Source organism: Mesoplodon densirostris, chromosome 5, assembly GCF_025265405.1.
Source record: "Mesoplodon densirostris isolate mMesDen1 chromosome 5, mMesDen1 primary haplotype, whole genome shotgun sequence".
NCBI lineage: Eukaryota > Metazoa > Chordata > Mammalia > Artiodactyla > Ziphiidae > Mesoplodon > Mesoplodon densirostris.
Genome location: NC_082665.1, coordinates 117,765,920 through 117,789,310, shown reverse-complemented (window position 1 = coordinate 117,789,310; position 23,391 = coordinate 117,765,920). Strand labels below are relative to the sequence as shown.

The window sequence follows — 23,391 nt, the reverse complement described above, 5'->3', positions numbered from 1 at the left end:
CAAAATTCTAGGCCAGATTACTAAAACGATGGTTTGTGAACACAGAATAGAAACTGTTGGTTTCTGGGGACTAGCATGAATAAGCTTTATTACAAGCTTATTTCTTTTATAGAGTTACTGGATAGGTGGATCAGAGGAATGCTCTAGCTATAGTATATCTGATTTTCTGCAAGTCTTTTGATGAAATTTACGTGTTATATTTGAGAACAAGATGAAGAATGTGAACTGGAAAGTAACACAGGTGAATAACTTCAGAAAGATTAACAAATACATCCGACATGTTTTGGTTAATTGGTTGAATTCATCTTGGAGGGAGGTCCTGAAGAGTCTCTGTCTTTTTAAATATATGTGTTTTTTCTGATGATAAGATATTACATGTTCACAAATACATATATAGTATCCAGAAGAAAAGAGATAATAGATAATAGTCTACTTTGGAATATATTTAGAAGAATTAAAGCAAAATATATATACAGATAGCTGCTCTGGATATTTTATAGAGGCAGAATGAAATAGTGGCTAACAATTTGGGCTCTAGAGTATAACTATTGGAGTTTGAATCTTAGCTCTTGGCTGAGTTACTTAGTCTCTCTGTGCTTTGCTTTCCTTTCCCTCTTTCTTTTCTTGAAAGAGGGAAAATATTTTTGTTTACTCACATGTATATACACAACTTTTGGATTTAATTGATTTTTATATTCTGTGATTAGCTTTTACATCACTAGAAATGATATTTTGGGGCAAAAACAGAATATAACAATGCCACAGAAACTATTCAGAATTCTTTCAGTGAATGCAAATTATTAGGAAAATAAACTGCTATATGTAAAATTACCTCAGACTACTTTAAAGAATAAAAGCAAAAAATATCTACAGAGATAGCTGCTCTTAATATTTAATTCTTGGAATTTCTGCTGTGTTCCTAGAGCGATGAGTTCATATAAATTTATTGATTATCTGAGAACCAGAAACTAATATCATATGTAAAGGCTGAAACCGTTTCCCCATACTTTTTAAGTTGGAGATGACAATTTTTCTATGAAGAGAGTAACATGGGTATTTTACCCTAGTGCTTTGTTTTCTTACAGGTAAAATAGGAATTATAATAGTACTATTTCATAGTGGTTTTTTTTTAATTAATTTATTTTTGACTGCATTGGGTCTTCGTTGCTGCATGCAGGTTAATTTCTTTAGTTGTGGTGAGCAGGGGCTACTCGTCTTTGCGGTGCGCCAGCTTCTCATTGCAGTGGCTTCTCTTGTTGCAAAGCACAGGCCCTAGGCGCGTGGGCTTCAGTAGTTGTGGCACACGGGCTCAGTAGTTGTGGCTCGCGGGCTGTAGAGTGCAGGCTTGGTAGTTGTGGCACATGGGCTTAGTTGCCCCGCGGCATGTGGGATCTTCCCCCACCAGGGATTGAACCCATGTCCTCTGCATTGGCAGGTGGATTCTTAACCACTGCACCACCAGGAAAGCCCCCATAGTGTTTTTTTTTAATAAACTTCATTGAGTTTGACAACTATATACACCCATGTAACCATGTAACCAGTCAAAATATAGAACATTTTCATCATCTCCAAAAATACTCATGTGCTACTTGCAGTTATTCTCCCTCACCCATACCCACACTCAGCCAATCACTGATCTACTTCTGTTACTAAATAGATTTTCTGGAATTTTATATAAATGAAATCATACAGTATGTACTTTTTGATATCTGGCTTCTTTCACTCAGCATTATGTCAATGAGATTTAACGATGTTCTGTATGGTAGTAATTTGTTCTTTTTGTTGCAGAGTACTGAAATTTGTTTATTCATCCACGTATCTATGGCATTGGAGTTGTTCCTAGTTTTGGGCTATGATAAATAAAGCTATAATGAGCAGTTGTGTACAAGTCTTGGCATGGACAGGTTTTCATTAATTTTGGGTAAATATCAATAAACAGAATTGCTGGATATATGGTAGATAAATGTTGAACTTTTTAAGAAACTGCCAAACTGTTTTCCAAAGTGGTTATTGCTGTTTTACATTCTCATCAGTAATGTATGAGAGTTCTGTTTCATACATTATGAAACAGAACTTGCCAGCCACGTCCTTGCCAGCACTTGATATGGTCAGTCTTTTTAATTTTAGACTTTCTGGTGGATGTGTAGTGGTATCTCATTGTAATTTTAATTTGTATTTCACTGATGAGTAATGATATTGAGCATCTTTTTGTGTGCTTATTGGCCACTAGTATATCTTCCTTTGTGAAGTGTCTTAGTCTTTTTTTTTAAATTAAAGTGTAGCTGATTTGCAGTGTTTTGTTAATTTCTGCTGTACAGGAAAGTGATTCAATTATACATACGTATATATTCTTTTTTATGTTCTTTTCCATTATGTTTATCTGAGGATATTGAATATAGTTCCCTGTGCTATACAGTAGGACCTTGTTGTTTATCTATTCTATATGTAATAGTTTGCATCTGCTAACTCCAAACTCCCAGTCCATTCCTTCCCCTTGGCAACCACAAATCTGTTCTCTATGTCTGTGAGTCTGTTTCTGTTTTGTAGGTAGGTTCATTTATGTCATATTTTAGATTCCACATATAAGTGATATCATATTGTATTTGTTTTTCTGACTTGTGAAGTGTCTTAGTCTTTTGTCCATTTTTAAACTGGGTTGTTTGTTATTTTATTATCGAGTTTTAAGAATTCTAAAGGAAGCCCCAAGAATTCTAATTTTGATGGAGTATAGTTTATCAAATTTTTTCTTTTGTGGTTCATGGTTTTTGTGTCCTGTGTAAGAAATCCTTGTCTATTCCAAGATCATGGAAATTTTCTTTTAGAAGTGTTATATGGAGTATGATCCATTTTGAATTAATTTTTTTATGTACTGTTAGGTAGGGGTTGAGGTTAATTTTCCATATGGATATCCAGTTGATCCAGCATCATTTGATGAAAGGACTGTTCTTTCCTCATCAAATTACCTTGACACATTTCTTGAAAATTAATTACCTTATATGTGAGGATCTATTTGTGTACTGTATTCAGACTATGGCCCATAGGCCAAATCCTGCTCATTTTGTACCACCCTTGGGCTAAAAATGATTTTTACACATTTAAAGGTTGTTAAAAAAAAAGGCAAAGAAAAATATTCAACAGAAGCCTTATATGACTCACAAAGCCTAAATAATTTTACTCTTAGGACCTTTACAGAAAATGTTTGCCAACCCCTGATCTGTATGTCCCGTAATGTACTATTTTGATAATAAGTGTAGCTTGATGCTACATCTTCAAATCAGGAAGTCTGAGTCCTTTACCTTTTTTTTTGAAAGTTGTTTTGGTTATTCTAGACCCTTTGCATTTTCATATAACTTTTGAAATCAACTTGTAGATTTCTTCAAAAAAGCTTCAAAAAATTTTGGTTGGGGTTCTGTTGAAACTCTAGATCAATTTGTACAGAACTGATATGTTAATATTAATGAATGCTCCAATGCATGAATATAGTGTTTCCATTTATTTAGCATTTATCAGTTTATCTTTTTTTTTAATAAATTTATTTATTTATGGCTGCGTTGGGTCTTCGTTGCTGTGCACGGGCTTCTCATTGCAGTGGCTTCTGTTGTTGCAGAGCACGGGCTCTAGGTGCGCGGGCTTCAGTAGCTGTGGCTCGAAGCCTCTAGGGCACAGGCTCAGTAGTTGTGGTGCACCGGCCCAGCTGCTCCGCGGCATGTGGGATCATCCTGGACCAGGGCTCGAACCTGTGTCTCCTGCATTGGCAGGCAGATTCTTAACCACTGCGCCACCAGGGAAGCCCTATCAGTTTATCTTAACAATATTATAACTTTCAGAATATAGGTCTTGCATGTATTTTGTTTAATTAACCCCTAAGCATTATCTTTTGAAATATTACTGGATTTGATTTGATTTGATTTTTAATTCTTTGTTAAGGATTTTCATTTCATGTTCTTGAGGGATATTGGTCTTTTCTTTTGATGTGGTGCCTTATTCTGGTTTTGGTGTCAGGACAATGCCAGCCTTGTAGAATAAATTGGGAAATATTTCCTTCTCTGTTTTCTGATTGTGTAGCATTGGCATTATTTCTTCCTTAAATGTTTAATAGAATTCAACAATAAAACCATCTAGGCCTGGGGCTTCCCTGGTGGTCCAGCGGTTAAGATCCATGCTTGCAATACAGGGGGCCTGGGTTTGATCCCTGGTCTGGGAACTAGATCTCACATGCCACGACAAAGATCCCGCACGAGGCAGCGAAGATCCCACAGGCTGTGACTAAGACCCGGTGCAGCCAAATAAATAAATATTTTTTAAAAAACAAAAAACCAAACATCTAGGCCTGAGGTTTTCTATGTGGGAAGGCTTTAAATTTTTTTATTAAAAATTGAAGATATGGAGCTGTTCAGATATTTTATTTCTTTTATCAGTTTTAGTGATTTTTTTCTTTCCAGGAATTTGTCTATTTTATTTAAGTTGTTTAATTTATTGGAATAAAATTATTCAAATATTCCCTTATTGTCCTCTTAGTATGTAGAGGTTGTGTAGTATGTTCCCTCTTTCATTCTGGTAATTTGTGCTTTTTTCTTTCTTTCATGATCAGTCTAGAGATTTACCAATGTTATGATCTCTGCAAAGGAAATATTTCATTGATTTTTCTTTATTATTTGTCTACTTGCTCTTTCATTAATGTCTACGCTTTATTATCTCCTTCCTTTTTACTTTAAGTTTAATTTCCTCTTCCTTTTTAGTTGTTTAATATGGCAGTTTAGGTTATTGATTTTAGACCTTTCCCCCCTAATATATAAGTATTTTGCATTTAAAAGTATAAATTTCTATGCATGGATAAAGAAGATGTGGTATATATATACAATGGAATACTACTCAGCTGTAAAAAAGAACAAAACTTTGCCATTTGCAGCAAAATGGATGGACTTAGAGGGCATTATGCTAAGTGAAATAAGTCAGACAGAGAAAGACAAATACAGTATGATATCACTTATATGTGGAATCTAAAAATACAACAGTATGATATCACTTATATGTGGAATCTAAAAATACAACAAACTAGTGAATGTAACAAAAAATAAGCAAACTCACACATATAGAGAACAAACTAGTGGTTACCAGTGGGGATGGGCAACATGCGGGTAGGGGAGTAAGAGGTACAAACAATTAGGTATAAAATAAGCTACAGAGGTATATTGTACAACATGGGGAATATAGCCAGTATTTTATAGTAACTATAAATGGAGTATAACCTTTAAAAATTGTGAATCACTCTATTATATACATGTAACCTACGTAATATTGAATAGCAACTATACTTCAATAAAAAACGAATAAACAAAAAAGTATAAATTTCCTTCTAAGCAGAGGTTTAGTTATATCCTGCAAATTTTCTTTAATTTTATTATTTCTTTAAGATTTTTTTAATTGGAGTATGGTTGCTTTACAATATTATGTTAGTTTATACCATACAGCAAAGTGAATCAGCTATACATATACATATATCCCCTCTTTTTTTGGATTTCCTTCTCATTTAGGTCACCACAGAGTATTGAGTAGAGTTCTCTGTGCTATATAGTAGATTCTCATTAGTTATCTATTTTATACATAGTATCAATAGTGTATATCTGTCAACCCCAATATGTCAATCTCCCAATTCATCCCCCCTTCCTTTCCCCCTTGGTATCCATAGGTATGTCCACTACATCTGTTTCTGTATTTCTGCTATCCTACAAATTTTGACATATTTGTTTTCATTTTTTTTTTTAAACATAAGTTGACTATGTGTGTGTGGGTCTATTTCTGGGCTCTCTTTTCTGTTCCATTGATCTATTTTCTATTCTTTCACTGGTACCACACTGTTTGGATCACTGCAGCTTTTTTAATTTTATTTTTTGGCTGTGTTGCATGGAATGCAGGATCTTAGTTCCCCGACCAGGGATGGAACCCATGCCCCCTGCAGTGGAAGTGTGGAGCCCTAACCACTGGACCACCAGGGAATTCCCCTATTTTCATTTAGTTCAATATATTTTCTAATTTCCTTTTTTATTTCATCTTTGGTGTCAGTCCTTTAGACACAATTGTTTGATTTTAAGGTTTTAGGGGATTTTCCAGAAATCTTTTATTGATTTTTTTTCTTTTTATAATAACCATTTTATTTCAACCTGAGCACCTTAGCATAAAACTAAACACTGGTGAACTGTTTTCCTTACTAATTCTGAATTACTGTAAGTGTACAAGTTGTGCGAACAGTTCAACACTTGAATAGATTAAATCATCTCTGACACATGGTCGATCTCATACCTAAAACAATTAGTGCAATGTACCAAACCTATCAAAATAAAATGAATTGGGAAAACAAGGCTGCATTATCGTTACTAACATATCAGAATATTTAATGTTATAAATTACAGGTATGTTGTTTATTATGGTTCTAGCCATGTAGGAACAACTGAAGCCCCTTTCTTTCAAACGGGGAGAGAAGAAAAAAATTATTTTAGTAACTATTCATTTGCATACTTTTAAAAAACATCTTTATTAGAGTATAATTGCTTTACAATGGTGTGTCAGTTTCTGCTTTATAACAAAGTGAATCAGTTATAGATATACATATGTCCCCATATCTCTGCCCTCTTGCATCTCCCTCCCTCCCACCCTCACTATCCCACCCCTCTAGGTGGTCACAAAGCACCGAGCTGATCTGCCTGTGCTATGTGGCTGCTTCCCACTAGCTATCTATTTTACGTTTGGTAGTGTATATATGTCCATGCCACTCTCTCACTTTGTCCCAGCTTACCCTTCCCCCTCCCCGTATCCTCAAGTCCATTCTCTAGTAGGTCTGCATCTTTATTCCTGTCTTGCCCCTAGGTTCTTCTGACCATTTTATTTTTAATTTTTTATTTTTTTAGATTCCATATATATGTGTTATCTGTTTTTCTCTTTCTGACTTACTTCACTCTGTATGACAGTCTCTAGGTACATCCCCCTCACTACAAATAACTCAGTTTCATTCTTTTTTATGGCTGAGTAATATTCCATTGTATATATGTGCCACATCTTCTTTATCCATTCATCTGTTGATGGACACTTAGGTTGCTTCCATGTCCTGGCTATTGTAAATAGATCATTTGCATACTTTTAAGCAACTCTTAAATATTACAGAAAAGTAATAAACATACATGTGGAAACTACCATGCATTACCCTACTTACAGCACAGCTGAAGACTAACTTTAAAATAAGTTTGGGGACTTCCCTGGTGGTCCAGTGGTAAAGAATCTGCCTTACAATGCAGGGGACATGGGTTCGATCCTTGGTCAGGGAACTAAGATCCCACATGCCACGGGGCAACTAAGCCCACATGCCACAACTACTGAGCTCATGCCCTGGAGCCTGCATGCCACAATTAGAGAAGAGAAAACCCACACGCCACAACTAGAGAGAAGCTCACGTGCCCTGGAGCCTGCACGCCACAACAAGAGGAGAGAAAACCCACACGCCACAACTAGAGAGAAGCCCATGGGATGAACAAAGAGCCTGTGTGCCACAACCAAGACCCAATGCAGCCAAAAATAAATAATAAAATAAGTTTGAATGTACATGATTGTTAGTGTATTGACTGTATTATGTCCAATGGGGACAAAAGCTCCTTCTCTGACCCTAAACAACAAAACCTACATAATGACCAGCAGTGATTAAACAGAATCACAGGCACCTGGTTTGTTTCACTTTTGTTGATAAGGTCACATGTTTGAAGGGAACACCGTTCATCAAGATGCACTTATCATTTTTCATATTCCTAAAACAAGATGGGGTTACATTTGATTTTTTAAAATATATTTAATTATTTATTTATTTCATTGTGCCAGGCCTTAGTTGCTGCAGGTGGGCTCCTTAGTTGCAGCTCGAAGGCTCCTTAGTTGTGGCACGTGGGCTCCTCAATTGTGGCATGCCAACTTCTTAGTTGCGACATGCATGTGGGATCTAGTTCCCTGACCAGGGATTGAACCCAGGCCTCCTGCACTGGGAGCGTGGAGTCCCATCCATTGCGCCACCAGGGAAGTCCCTACATTTGATTTTTTAAGCCCATTTAAAATATAACAGGACTAGCTATAGTTTAGATGCTACTGATGTTCATTTTTTTCCCTTGAAGATATGGGACTGTTTTCTCTTGGATAATTTGTTAAAATGTGGAATGTACACTTTAAATATAGATACTAGGAGAAATTACTGTTAGCCTGAATACTGTAGCTAAATATAAGTATCTTTAGAACCTCCTTCTAAATAAAGAATATTTCTGAAGAGTTCCAAATCTTTTTCATAGAACTGTGGGTTCTGGTTAACTGTCGGTCCAGACAGTCACTTGTCTATATCTCTGGTGATGAGAAATGATTCCCCCTAACCTTCCAATGAAATAAGTGGACACACAGCTCTCATCCTCTCCTTCTATTCCTGAAACATTAGTCAGGGACACATGCATGTTATTAAAAATTAAGTTCAAAACACTTAAAATAATTCTGTATTAGAAAATTGACTCTATTGTAAGTCTCTTCTTTTTGGAAGTCATATTAAACTTGTTAAACGCTCCAATTCTACTGCTAACATTTAGAAAGCAGAAGAATGTTCTACCTAGTTCCAACTGTAGGTTAGTAACTACAACACTGACCCCTGGTTGGCTGTGTGGGTTCAGTAAGGCCTGCTGCTCTTCCTCTGGCAGAATTTGCTCCTGGATTCTGTAGTTCATTCTTTGGCAGCTTTTTAGCTATTACTGTGAATATTTCATTTACATTTATTGATGTTTGAGCTGATGTCTTCGTGAATAACTTGTCATCTGCATAGGACTGTGCTTCCTGGAAGTCTCAGCCCTTTTATTCTAGGTCGTCCTTGTTTCCTGGTAAAGCTATGACTATGTTAGGACTCACTTGCCTCTGAAGTTCTTTAACCCAGTTTTTTGCTCTTGCAAAGGACCTCTCATTTGTGATATCATATGCAGCTAATGGCTGCCTGTAGTCCTCTCTAGTACATCGGTGCTAGGCTATGACATCATTCTTAACCAGCTGTATCTCATGTCCCTTATTTCACACAGCTTAAAAAAACAGCCCCGGTGGTACTCTCTTGAAATTCATGAAAGTGGTCCTTCACAATACGAAGTACCAGGTTTGATATGCCAACAGCAGGCTCTACCAGAAGTACTAGTTTGTACCAGCGTACTGTATTTTATTTCCAGTGTTTGGCCTGTTGGGTCTTGTTGCTTCTTGATTAGCCATGTTTAAATTTGAAAGAAGTCCCTAATTTCAGTCTCTTAGATCAGTTTCCAGGATGCAAGGTGTTAATTTTTCTCTTTCTGGAACTAAAGGAACCTGAGACCACACACGCAGGGCTGTGGGGCGGAAGCTACCTGGCAGCAGATCCCAGGCATAGCCCGAAGGACAACAGAGAAGCTGAAGCTGTGGCTTTGGTGGAGGCGGTGTCTCCTCCTCCTGTTGATTTCCAATTTAATTCCATGTGGTTAGAGACCATATTCTGCATGATTTCAGTTCTTTTAAACTTCTAGACTTATTGCCCAGCGTATAGTTTTTCTTATGCACTGAGTATGATCTGTAATTGTTAATTAGATCAGCTAAATTGAAGGTTGTTCATGCCTTCTGTATCCTTACTGATTTTCTCTCTACTTGTTCTATCCATTACGGAGAGAAGGGCATCAAAATCTTTTTCCCTAATTGTGGATTTGTCTGTTTATCCTTGTAGTTCAACCAGTTTTTGCTAAGAAGTAAAATACATGAATACTTTGAAGCTCTGTTTTTAGGTGCATAAAGTACATTTAGGATTGTTATATTTTCTTGATCATTGACCCTTTTATTTTTGTGTAATGTCCTTCTTTATCCCTGACAATATTCCTTGTCCTGAAGTCCACTTTTTAAGTATTAATATAGCCACTCCATATTTATTGCTATTAACATTTGCATACATTTTCCCATCCTTCTACTTTTATCTCTGTGTTTATATTTAACATTTCTTGTAGACAGCATATAGTTAAGTGTTGCTATTTTATCCGGTCTGTCAATCTCTACATTCTAATTGGAGTGATTAGACTATTTACTTTTAATGTAAATATAGATTTGGTTGGTTTGGTTTAAATCTATCCATCTTGCTACTTTTTTTCTGTGTTTTTTTCTATTTGTCCCATCTAATCTTTTTTCTTTTTTCTCCCTTATTTTGGATAAATGGAATATTTTTTAATCATTCCATTTAATCTCCATTTTTGGCTTTAACTATACCTCTCTCTTTTAAAAAAATTGTTGCTTTAGGGTTTACAATTTTAACTTATCATAGTCTACCTTCAAATAATATTATTGTATACCATGAATAATGTATGAATCTTATATCATAATAGTTCACTTCTTTCTCCTCCCCTTTATGCTATTCTTGCCATACGTTTATTAACTTTACATGTTTTGCTTATGTTATAAACACTACCATATATTGTTGTTACTTTTGCTCTGAACAGCCAGTCACATATTTTTTACATTATTATTTATTTTAATTGTGGTAAAATGTCCGTAACATAAAATTTGCCATCTTAACCGTTTTTAATTGTACACTTCAGTGACATTAAGGACATTCACATTGTTGTGTTACCATCACTACTATCCATCCATAAATCTCTTCATGTTGCAAAACTGAAACTCTGTGCCTCTTAACAATAACTCCCCATTCTTCCCTTCCCCTTGCCCCAGGCAACCACCATTCTATTTCTGTCTCTGTGGGAATCTCTGCTGAGCCCTTTGGTCTCTACGCTTTGGTTGGTTGGTTGGAATGCAGTGTCTCCCCACCCTCTGCGAAATTTCAGAATTTCTCATCTTTCACTTCCCTTGTAATTCTTTGTCTAGTTTTGTGGAGTTACATCTTACTCACGCTTATTTTAGTATTCAACAAAAACTCAAGGGGACTCCATTTCAGACTTCTAGAACTCTTTCTACGAAGTTCCTTCCTTTCTGGAACATAGCACTGTGACTTCTAGCTACTTAAGCCTCCCTTATCTTCTGTCTCTGTTTTCTCACTTAAGCAAAACCATCATGCTTTGGATCTTCTTCCCTGCACTTGGTCCAGAATGGGCCTCCAGACAGAATGCCAGGACAATTATCCATTTAGGTTTATAATCTATTTCAAATTAATATTTGTAGTATGGTATGAGGTAGAGGTCAAGATTCAGTTTTTTCTATATAGATACACAGTTGTTTCAGTACCATTTGCTGAAAAGACAATCTTATCCCCATCAAATTATATTGGCACCTTTATTTTAAAAAGTGTGTGTCTGTTTCTGGACTCCATCCCTTTCCATTGATCTTTGTCTGTTTTCACACTACTACTATATTATGGCTTATGACATGAATTTATGAAAGATCTAATGAGTGGTTCTGATGTGATATAAATATTTCATTTGACTTGATATAATCTTGTTTTGAAAAACTAATTTGAAATATAGTATTTCTACTAACTTAAATATAACGTTATACTAACTCATTTAAAAAATGAATTAAGATATTTACTTTAAACATACTTGTCTTACAGAGACCTGTTAATAAAAGTGAAATTTGGAGAGAGCATTGAGGACTTACAGACCTGCCGACTCTTAATTAAACAGTATATCCCGACAGGACTTTTTGTGGATCCGTATGAGTTGGCTTCATTACGAGAGAGAAACATAACAGAGGTACAAGTGTTAGAGGGTATTTTTTGAGAGAGAAATTATTGTAGGGATGCTATAATTTGGATTAAGGCAAAATAGGTAAGACAGCATTGTAGTACTTTTGTATTGATTTTTTTAAAGTGTATAAAGTAACCTTTTAAAGATAGGACGGGAGTATTCTTTAAAAAGTGAGTGATACCTGTCATACTTGTCAGTAATGAGTCAACTAAACTGATGTTGTTAAAGCTTCTGTTTGAGAAGATTAATGGTTAATAAATACTGCTTCAACAACAACTTTGTTAAATTGACATATACCCCAACACCTGTATAATTTGGGTATGGGAGGAAACGAAACAAATATTTATTGGATATCTGTATGACAGATATCTTCTTTTTTTCTTTTTAAAGGAAGCAAGGTAAAATTAAGCATTATAAGAAAGATTATGTCCCACACCCTTTACATAGATTAATCTTATAATAACCTTGGAAAGATTGCATTCTATAGTTAAGGAAACAGGCACAGAGAGGCCAAATAACTTATCCAGGATCACATAGGCAAATGGAAAAGCCAAGAAATGAATCCAGGATTGTCTGATTGCAAAGTTGTCATTCTTTTGGGAAATAAATCTTACTCCTTAGTTAAGGGTTTCGCTAACTTTGATAAGAATCACCCGTGCAGGTTATTGTCTGCTCTGGGAAAGTTTAATTCAGCAGTTCATAGTGGACCCCAAATCTGTTAATGACTCAAGTGATTCCTATTAAGAATTTTTGGGGAACACTGTCTTAATTCATAGGATTATAATCTGTATATGAATTTTTAAAAGGCAAAATGGATACGCTTAGAGTCATTTATGATGGCAGTTTAATTCTAATTGTGGTTTAGGCCAATTTCTTCACCTGTTTTATTAAGTTTGTTTTTGAGTAGGTAATTACATTCTCATGATTCAAAATTCAGGGGGTGTAAAAATGTATACATGTTAAGCTTCCACCTATATTTTAACCCCCAGTCACCATTTCTTCCTGTGTTCTGGAAATACTGTGTTTTTGGAATCATAAGTTTCACTCACTCAAAATGTGTTAGGACTTCTGCCTTGGCCAAGTTGGAGAACAGGGACCAGATTTACTTTCCCACTTGAAACAACCAAGAAATAGACAAAATATATGAAATAATGGAAAAAAATAATTGAATATCAGGCAGTGAAGGCAGTGATATCTTAGAGATGGGAAATAAGTAAGGTTAGCCCTTCAGTTGTCCTAGCTTTTTGCATGAGAGTTTTCAGGCTGTAGTACAGGGAGGGTGAACCCAAGCAGAACCTGGTAGACTTCTTGAGTTGAGGAGATAAAGGTAAGATTTGGGAAAGACCAAAGTCACTAGAATTCACTAGACAGTGTACCAGAGAGGAGAGAACTGCAAAGAGACAAACTGCAGAGATCCATAGAGGTTCCCCTCAAGTACGTAGTTGAGTATTAATTAATGCATGCATGTGAGGAAACTGCTTGATGCTGGGAAAAGAACGATATGAAAAAAATTAGAGGTAACAGTGTCTCACACTGGCTCAGTTGTAGTGCCTGTTCCCACCAGCCAGACGAGGAAAATCCTCATAATTCACTGGGCATTGGATAGATTAAACAGAAGAACTTTTACTCAGTAGTGGGGAATACTAAGCCCTAGACTGCACATTGCTTCAGTCCTGCTTAACAAATTTCAAAACCAAGACCTTCCAAAAATCAAACTGTTGCAAGTAAATTTACTGCATTCCAGACAAAGCTCAAGAATAGTTATAGGGATGCAGAAATATCTAGCACCCAAAAAGATCAAAATGTCTTGACTCTAATAAAAAGTTTGCAAGGATGTGGGAAAATATGACCTGTAATGAGGAGATCAATGAATCAGTCAAAACTGATGCAGAACTGACCCAGATATTAGAATTAACAGACAGGCCAAGAAAATAGTTATTATAACTGTGTTCCATATGTTCAAAAAGGTAAGTAGAGAAATGGAAGATATATGAAAGGACAGTTGACCTTTTAAAGATTAAGACTACAAAGTGTGAGATGGAAAATATTCTGGATGAAATTAATGGCAGATCAATGCAGAAGAAAAGATTAATGAACTTGAAATCATAGCAATAGAAACTACCAAAAATATAAAAGAGATTAAAAAAAGAAATGTAAAAAGTGAGTAGAGCATTAGTGAGTTGTGGGACAACTTCAAGTGGCCCCCACAGTAAGTGTAACTGGGCTGCTTCCAAGAAACGTCTGCACCCCTGCATTCATTGCAGCACTGTTTACAATAGCCAGGGTATGGAAACAACCTAGGCGTCCATCAGTGGATGAACAGACAAAGAAATGTGAGAGAGAGAGATAGATATGAAAATGAGAACTATATATAAATGTGTATATACATGTGTGTGTATGTGTGTATATATATGTGTATATACACATAAATATGTATACACACATGGACACACAGTGGAATAAAGCACAGCCATAAAAAAGAAAATCCTGCCATTTGCAACAAAACACATGAACTGTGAGGGCATTATGCTAGGTAAAATAAGTCAGAGAAAGACAAATATTGTATAATCTCACTTATATATGGAATCTAAGAAAAACTGAACTCAGAAACAGAGAGTAGATTGTTGGTTGCCAGGGGTGAGAATGTGGGAAAAATGGGTGAATGTAGTCAAAGAGTATAAACTTCCAGTTATAACATGAGTAAGTTCTGAAAATCTAATGTACAGCATGGTAACTATAGTTAACAATACTGTATTGTATACTTGAAACTTGCTAAGAGAGTATACTTTAAAAGTTCTCAACTCACATATACACACACATAAAGGTAATTATGTGAGGTGATGGATGTGTTAACTCATCTTATTATGGTAATCATTTTGTAATATATACATATATCAGATCTTCATGTACACCTTAAACCTACACAATGTTGTATGTCAATTATATCTCAATAAAGCTGGGGGGAGGTGTAATGGGAGTCCACAAGGAGAGAGGAAAGAGATGGAGATGGAAAAAATATTTGGAGAAATAATGGCTGAGGGACTTCCCTGGTGGTCCAGTGGTTAAGAATCCTCCTTCCAATGCAGGGGATGCGGGTTCAATCCCTGATTCGGGAACTAAGATCCCACATGCCACGGGACAACTAAGCCTGTGCACCATAACTGGTGAGCCCACGTGCCTCAACTAGAGAGCCCGTGTGCCACAAACTAAGAGCCCACGCGCCACAAACTATAGAGCCCACGCTCTCTAGAGCCTGCGTGCCACAACTAAAGAGCCCATGCAGTCTGGAACCCATGCGCCGCAACTAGAGAGAAGCCTGTGTGCTGCAATGAAGAGCCTGCGTGCCATAATGAAAGATTCTACATGCCACAGAGAAGATCTGGTGTGTTGCAACTAAGACCCAACGCAGCCAGAAAGAAAGAAATAATGGCTGAGAAATTTTCAAATTTGATGAAAACTGTAAACCCACATATCTACGATGCTCAAGTACAAGAAATATGAAGGAAACTACACCAAGGTACATGATAATCAAATTGTTTAAAACAATGATAATGAGAAAATCTTAAAAGCATCAAGTTGAAAAAACCACATGTAAAATACAGAGGACCAAAGATAAGAATAACAGCAGATTTCTTGTCAAAAATAATGCAAACAAGAAAATGGAGTAGCATCATCTTTAAAGTATTGAAAGAAAAAACCTGTGAATTTAGAATTCTGTAGCCAGTGAAAATACCTTTCAAGGTGAAAGTGAAATAAAGACTTTTTCAGACGTACAGGCTGAAAGAATTCATTACCATCAGACCTCCAATACAAGAAATGTTAGAAGAGGTCCTTCAGGCAGAAGGAAAATGATACCAAATGAAATCTATATGTACACCAAGGAAAGACTAGCACTTGAAATATAACTACGTGGGTAAATATGACTTTTTTCTCTTATTATTTAAATTTTTCCAAGATAATTGACAAAAAATAATAACAATGTAGTGTAGCCATTCTTAACCATAAAATGTATGGTAGCACTATCACAAAAGTTGGGAAGTGAAAAATGAAATACACTTTTGTAAGGTTGTTATACTAAATGTAAGGTAGTTTAATATCACTTGAAGGTAGACTCTGCCACATTAAAGATGTTTACTATAAACCCTAAAGTAACCACAAAAATGACAAAATAAAGAGTTGTAGTTAATATGCCAGCAAAGCGGATTAAATGGAACTATAAAAAACATTCAGTCACTCGGAAAGAAGGCAGAGAAAGAAGATAAAGGGAACAAAAAATAGACGTAAGATATAGAGAACAAGATGAATTAAACTTAACCATATCAATAAGCGTATTAAGTGTAAATGTCTAAATATCTCCATTGAAAGTCAGAGATTTTCAGATTGGATAAGAAAGCAAGACCCAACTGTATGTTGCATACAAGAAATGAACTTTAAATTTTAAAACAAAAGATAGGACATGCTCACACTGATCAAAAGAAAGCTGAAGTGGCTATATTAATATTAGGCAAAGGGATTTCAGAGCCAAGACTATCACCAGTGCTAAGGAGGGACATTTTGATAAAGGGATCAACTAATCAGAAGGAAATAATAATCCTTAACATTTATGCCACTAATAACAGAGATTCAAAATGCACAAAGAAAAACTGGTAGAACTGTAAGGTGAAATAGATGAATCCACAGTTATAGTTGGAGATTTTGGTACCCTTCTCTCAATAGTTGACACAATAAGTAGACAGAAAGTTGATAAGGATATGGAAGATTTGAACAAAACTATCAACCAACTTGACCTAATTAGCATTCATGGAACACTCCACCTGACAACAATAGAATACATGTTCTTTTTTAGGTGTACATGGAATATTTACCAAGATAGATCACTCTAGGCCATAAAACAAGCCTCAATAAATTTAGAGGAATTCAAGATGTGCCAAGAACATTCTCTGACTACAAAGGAATTAAATTATAAATAAAGAACAGAAAGATCTCTAGAAAACCCTCAAACATTTGGGAACTAATTAGCATACTTCTAAGTAATCCATGGTCAAAGGAGAAATCAAAAGGGAAATAAAGAATTTTGAACTGAATGGAAATGAAAATACAAAATATCAGAACTAGTGGGGTACTGCTAAAGCTGTGTTTAGAGGGAACTTTGTAGCACTAAAATGCCTATTTTAGAAAAAGAGAGGTCTCAGTCAGTGTTTTCAGCTAAGCCTCCTTAATCTATGAAAAGAAGAGCACATGAAACCAAAGTAGAAGAATGTAAATAGTGAAGATCATAGCAGAAATTAATGAACTAGAAAACAGAAACACAATAGGGAAAGCCAGTGAAACCAAAAACTTGTTCTTTAAGAGGGATAAAAGTGATAGACCCGTAGCCAGACTGATTATAAAAAAAAAAAGTACTGTTAGAATTAACATCCCTGTGTCAGAAAATATTGTACATTTCATTTTTATAAAGTTTTACATTTTTAGATTGTACAAGTTATTCAAAGATACTAATTACTGTGTCTTAATTGGGGAATGTTTTGGGTTGTTTTGAAAGAGCTCTAGCCTATGAGAGAAAGGTCTGTTGAATGTTACAGATATGGTACAAAAGTTTTATAGCTTAATTCATTTAACTTTGCTCTGGTGGTTTATGACACGTGTAGTTGAGTGTTGTCATGAAAAAGTATAGGTCCATGTCTGTTAACCAGTGCATGTTGCTCTAGGATTAATTTTTGATACATAATTTCAATTTCTTGATAACATTCTATTGCTGTTGTTTTATCATGGTGAAAGTGGAGCAATTAATTCTGACTTTTGTGGATCAGCGTAGAGTCACTGGACTTTTTGGGCTTGCACTGATGGTTTGGCATGTGTTTGGGAGATTTACCAGCATCCAGCTATTGTCTAGATCACTTTTGATTGTCAGGTTATGATTTTCAAAAATATTTCTCTATCATTTTGAATCTAAAGTGATACACATACTTGTAACTCTCTTGAGATTTTGATCACCTGTCAGTTGGTATACCTACTTGTACATTTCCCCCTCTTCCCTACTGTAGCTAGGTGTCAAGAAATTCATAGCCTAAACTCCTGAGTCAGCTCCAGGACCTCAGACTGTTGTTTGTAGACTAGCTTCTGCTGGTTCTTATTTGATCTTGGTTTAAAATGGATTTGGGTCTCTGTTGAGGTTCATTAAAAAGAAATTATCCCCATTTAAAATTTTGAGACATAATTCACATGACATAAAATTCACCCTTTGGAAATGTGTAATTTAGTAGTTTTTAGTATATTCATAAAGTTGTGCAATCACCACCACTATCTAATTCCAGATATTTTCATTACTTGCAAGAGAAAACCCCTATAAGGCTGATTTTTGAGATTCAGATACCCAGAATAAAATTTTTTGAACCATCACCAAATAATCCTTTGACCAACAAGGCCCTACCTGAAGTCCAGAATGCCGTGTAGCAATTTGCCTCATTTTCATTATATCCCAGCTTAAATTCATATTAAAAATATTCTCAATTTTTGGCAAGTGACCGTATTTTTATTTCTATGGAAAAATAAGCAATAAACAAACAAAAATAAACAAAACAGCTCAATAATTAGAGAAGCTGACGATCATAGTACCATCATAAATTCTAAATAGCACAATCAGGAGTATACTTTATGTTAGTTCTACTTATTACACTTAATTTTCAACTAGATAAACATGGGCTATTTTATATTATTTAATCTAATTGAATAGGAGAGTCAGTTTGACCTGGCTTTGAATCTTGTCTCCTTTACTTACTAGCTACAGTATATTGTTTATCCACCCTGATACTTTGTTTGCTCACTTATATAATGGGGCTAAGAGTTCCTACCTGATCGGGTTCTTGTGAAAATTAAAGGAGATAACATATATAAACCACTTAGTGAAACACCTAAGTACTCAAAGAAAGTTATCTTTATTATCTTGTCATCTGTGTTGACAAGATAGAAAATTTGGGCTTATGTGTTATTTTGATTTGTAACTAGTTGTACCCAAAGAGAGTTCATTAATAAATTTCTAGCAGGAGGTCTCTAGTAAAATTCCTTAGGGGTTTGCTCTTGTGATCCTCCTGGTCAACATTTTTATCCTTAGATAAAAATACAGAACACACAGTTATCAGGTTCATAAATGTTACATAAATGCTGGTTGACAGATTGGGATTTCAATTAAATCTCAACAGCCTAGAAAAAATGGACTGTAGCCAGAAAGATAAATTTAATAGAGATATAAATCCCTGCATTTAATTAGTAAAACATCAATTACTCGAAAAAATAGGATGGGAGTTATTTAAAGTTTTGCGCAAAAAGTTCAAATGAAAACTATAGGGATGAATGGGCAGAGCCCAGGGTCAGTGAAACCATTCTGTATGATACTGTAATGATGGACACGTGTCATTGTACATTCGTGAAAAATCCAGAGAACCTACAATGGAAAGAGTGAACCCTAACTTAAACTATGAACTTTAGTTAATAATAACGTTCATCAGTTGTAACAAATGTACCAAACTGTTGTTAATAATAGAAAAAACTCTGAGTGTGTGTGGGAGCTGTGGGGAGTATGTGGGAATGCTGTTATTTTCTGCTCAGTTTTTCTGTAAACCTAAAACTGCTCTAAAAAATGAAATTTATTAATTTTAAAAAATAATATATAGAGAGATAGTATATAGATATGTGTCACACTGAAATGAGGCTGCTAAAAAGTAATGCAATTTTTACATCTAGAAACTGAAAAAAAAAAGCTAATGCAATTTTTGCTAAAGAAGGTAGTGTTGCTACTATTTTCTCTGAGTATTTTGAAAGGCAACTGATATAATGAATGGTTTAGAAACCATGTCATGAGAAACCAAGAAAACTGCATGTTTCTTTGGGGAGGAGAAAACTTAGTGGAGGCAGTGTGGTTGCCTTCTGATGTATAAGGGACCCTTAGTAAAACAGAGGACATATTTATTGCAGATATTATAAGCATCGACAATTGGTGAATTATTATGGGTCAGAGCATCAAGTTTCTACTAATAAAAAAGGAATAATTTTAACAGTACATAAAGTGAGATGACTCAAAGTAATGAACTCCCTTCCAGTCACTGAAAGCATTAAAATAGTGGCTGGATACTTGATAAATACTCTCATTGGAACAGTGGTTTAACTTGATTACCTCTAGGTTCCTTTACCAATACGTTCTGTTACTCCTGTGATGAACAGAGAAGAAACAACATGTGAAAATATAGCACTTGGTATCACTGTCAAATAGAAGAATTAGAATGCTCACTGTGGTGGGTAGAAGTTAATGCTGTTTTTTTCTCTTTCCATAAAGAATCTAGAGAAAACTTGAGTGTGTGTATGCATATACACACACACACGAACACAGATTATGTATATAATGTTGATATACATGTGTATGTGTATGCATATGTATATATGTGTGGTTTCATACATAAATATGTATGTATGTGTATATGGATACGTTTGTAAGTTAGGGCTAATTTCTGCCACATGTGCAGTTTTACTTTTGGTGTAGAATACTTATTTTAAAATGTTTTTTACCGTATTATTTTTTAAAAGAATCATTTACCATTTTTTCCATTAACTTTTTATGCCCAGTATGGAAAGAATGCTGACCTTTGCTTAGACTTCCTGACTGCAGTCCTCTATCTTACTCACTACCATCTTACTTCTGTGAAGAACAGGAAATTAGCAGAATGACACCAATCCTTTTAACCCAATACTGGGTTAACTGTTTTTGTCATAGTTTTCATACTTATTGAATAATGCTATATTTATTCATGAAATTTCTTTTCTTGGTACCTGTGTAGTTACCTAAACAAAGGTTGATAAGGAAATTACATAGAAATTTTTATTATGGGGAAATTTCACACCCCAGAGTATAATTTCCTCAGTTTACTTTTAGTAAATGTCTATTAAACACACATCACATCTTGTGTTTTCTACTTAACATTGAGGATGGAAGGGGAGTGGAAATTGTTTATAAGGGGGGTGTTTTGACATTTTTGCTCATCTATATAACAATCTTCTGGTTTTATTTTTTTTTAATCTTCCTCATTCATTTCTTCTGGACTAATATTTGTTTTCTTTTTGACAGGCAGTGATGGTTTCAGAAAATTTTAATATAGAGGCTCCCAACTATTTGTCCAAGGAGTCTGAAGTTCTCATTTATGCCAGACAGGATTCACAGTGCATTTATTGTTTCCAAGCTTTTTTGCCTGTGCATTATCGCTATCATCGGCCACATAGTAAAGATGGAGAAACCTTTATTGTGCTCAATAACGCAGATTTATTGATGTATTGTGACCAAGGTAAGGATTGCAAGTCTTTTTGGAGAGTTGAAAATAAAATTAAAGGTATAATGGTAAGTCTGAAGTTAAGGACGGTGATAACAAAATCATGTTTCTTTTTTCTTTCTTTTAAACTTTTTGATTGTAAAATAAAGCACAGATATAGAAAAACTTCACAAATATATAGTTTAGTGACTTATTAGAAGGCAGATACCCAGGTAACTACCACCCAGGTCAAGAAACAGAACTTTGCCAGCTGCCCGAGCAGCAGCTCCATGTGTCCTGTCCCAATCTCCTTTCCTGTAAGAGTAACACACTCTCCTGACTTTTAATCACTTCCTTATGTTTCTTTATACTTTTATCACTCAAGTGGGCGTTCTTAGACACTGTAGCTTAGTCTTGCCATTTAAAAAAATGTTATTTCCATTAAGTCTCTTAATTTACAGATTTCCCCTCTATCTCCTTTAAAAAAAATTTATCTGTTGAAGAACTGGGGTCATTTGAGACCCTATCATTGTTGGGGTTTGGGTGACTATACTCATTAGTTCATCTGACTTCTTTATTACTTGGAAATTGGCAGCTGGCTCGAGAGGTGTGATCAGATTCAGGTTTGATTCTTTTGGCCAGACTATAGGTGGTGATGTGCTCTTTTATGAGTGGGCATATGATGTCTGGTTGTTTCTTTTTTCAGCCATTGATCCTTATTACTCCTTTGCTGCTTTCTGTTTCTTCATACTGATACTGCAGGATTTGTAGCTGTTAGTGCTTTGTGTCTACTCACGTGTATTTTGGTGTTTGAGGGGGATACTTTATCACCTAGTTTTATTGTAAAAGTTGTCTATGAGTTATTGGTTTTGTGTGTGATTGTTCTTTCTGCTTTTATGTGTGGATTTTTTTTTTTTTTTGACTGCGTTGGGTCTTTGTTCCGCCTCTAGTTGTGGCGAGCGGGGGCTACTCTTCGTTGCAGTGCACGGGCTTTTCACTGCGGTGGCTTCTCTTTGTTGCAGAGCACAGGCTCTAGGCACGAGGGCTTCAGTAGTTGTGGCTCATGGGCTCTAGAGCTCAGGCTCAGTAGTTGTGGCGCATGGACTTAGTTGCTCCACGGCATGTGGGATCTTCCTGGGCCAGGGCTCAAACCCGTGTCCTCTGCATTGGCAGGTGGATTTTTAATCACTGCACCACCAGGGAAGTCCCTATGTGTAGATTTGAGTAAATTAAAAAACCATGCTCTCGTCATTTTCAGTCTTCCTACAATCAAGACTTTAAGAAGCCCCTTTCAGATTTTGGTTCTTTGTGTCTCCAAACAGAAGTCAGTAGCACTGTTACTAAAGATTGGCAGATAGAAAGTTTTTAATCATACATTTGCTGTCATCATATATTTCATGATGAGAAAACTTAAAAAGTATTCAACTGTGTTAGCTTTGTTTATCCAACCTAGTTTTCTGTTTCTTCTCATGGTACCTTTTACCTACCCTAAATAAACTTTGGAAAAGTGCCCCCTCCCAAGAGAGCACCTGGGGTTCTGGAATTGTTCGTTTTTTTGGTCTGAGAGTTCTTTACATGAGTGTGTTTTCTCTATGGAAATTTATCAAGTTGTAGTTTTAGGATCTGTTCATTTTTCTGAGATATGTTATACTTCAAAAAAAGTTTAAGTTAAAAAAAAATGGCCCCTGGTGTAGTGTGATTTGTTAAGAAGTCATGCTCAACTTCTATACAGTCTTTGTAATTTTATAATTTCTTAGCCATCCACTTAGAACAGGCTATTAAAATAGAACAGCACATGATAGTTGGGTCCAAATCATGTACATTGTGTATTAAAATATTTGAATACTCATATCCCAACATGAAAGACCGGCCTAGCCTCTAGTCCAGATCAGTTTTCTGATATGGTGTTCTACCACTTTTTCTCAGAGTTTCCAATTTTGAAATGCTGGGCTCAGTCGGAAGTGACAGCTCCTTGTGCTTTGAACAGTAAGGATAACTGCCAATGGAACAATATGAAATATAAATCAGTAAGTTAATATTTTATGTTGTTTTAGGTCATGTGGCCTCATATAAAACTCTTTCTATAATGTTTCTGCCACGTTTAAGGGATTAGCATTTTATATTCTATCATAGAAAGCTGTTTTTTGTTTGTTTTTAATGTTGTTTCTTTGTTACTAATAGCAACAATCATAGAATCATTATATTTGGGGGGTGGGGATTTAGAGTTAGTTCCAATGCCTCATTGATCCAGAGCTTAAGTATAGCTGATGTGCTTTTTAAAAGTGTGGAATGGTAAAGAAAAGCAGTGGTGTGTCCATCTGATTTTAATCAATAAAACTTCACTTTATTTAGAACTTTTTATTAATTTTTGAGCAACAAAATGAATTAGTTGACTT

The 23,391-nt window shown here is 35.4% G+C and overlaps 1 protein-coding gene and 1 pseudogene across 1 annotated transcript in view; one reads left to right on the top strand and one right to left on the bottom strand.

Annotated features, from left to right (window-relative positions):
• Nucleotides 1–23,391, top strand: part of PIGX (phosphatidylinositol glycan anchor biosynthesis class X) — a 33,418-nt gene that overhangs the window by 5,845 nt on the left and 4,182 nt on the right. Inside the window, exons 4-6 of the mRNA XM_060098851.1 lie at nucleotides 11,567–11,708; nucleotides 20,818–21,031; nucleotides 22,922–23,022. Of these exons, the coding sequence (XP_059954834.1) occupies nucleotides 11,567–11,708; nucleotides 20,818–21,031; nucleotides 22,922–23,022 (457 nt within the window). The remainder of the gene's footprint in view (nucleotides 1–11,566; nucleotides 11,709–20,817; nucleotides 21,032–22,921; nucleotides 23,023–23,391) is intronic.
• On the bottom strand, nucleotides 8,641–9,261 carry LOC132491037 (ras-related protein Rab-5A-like; annotated as a pseudogene).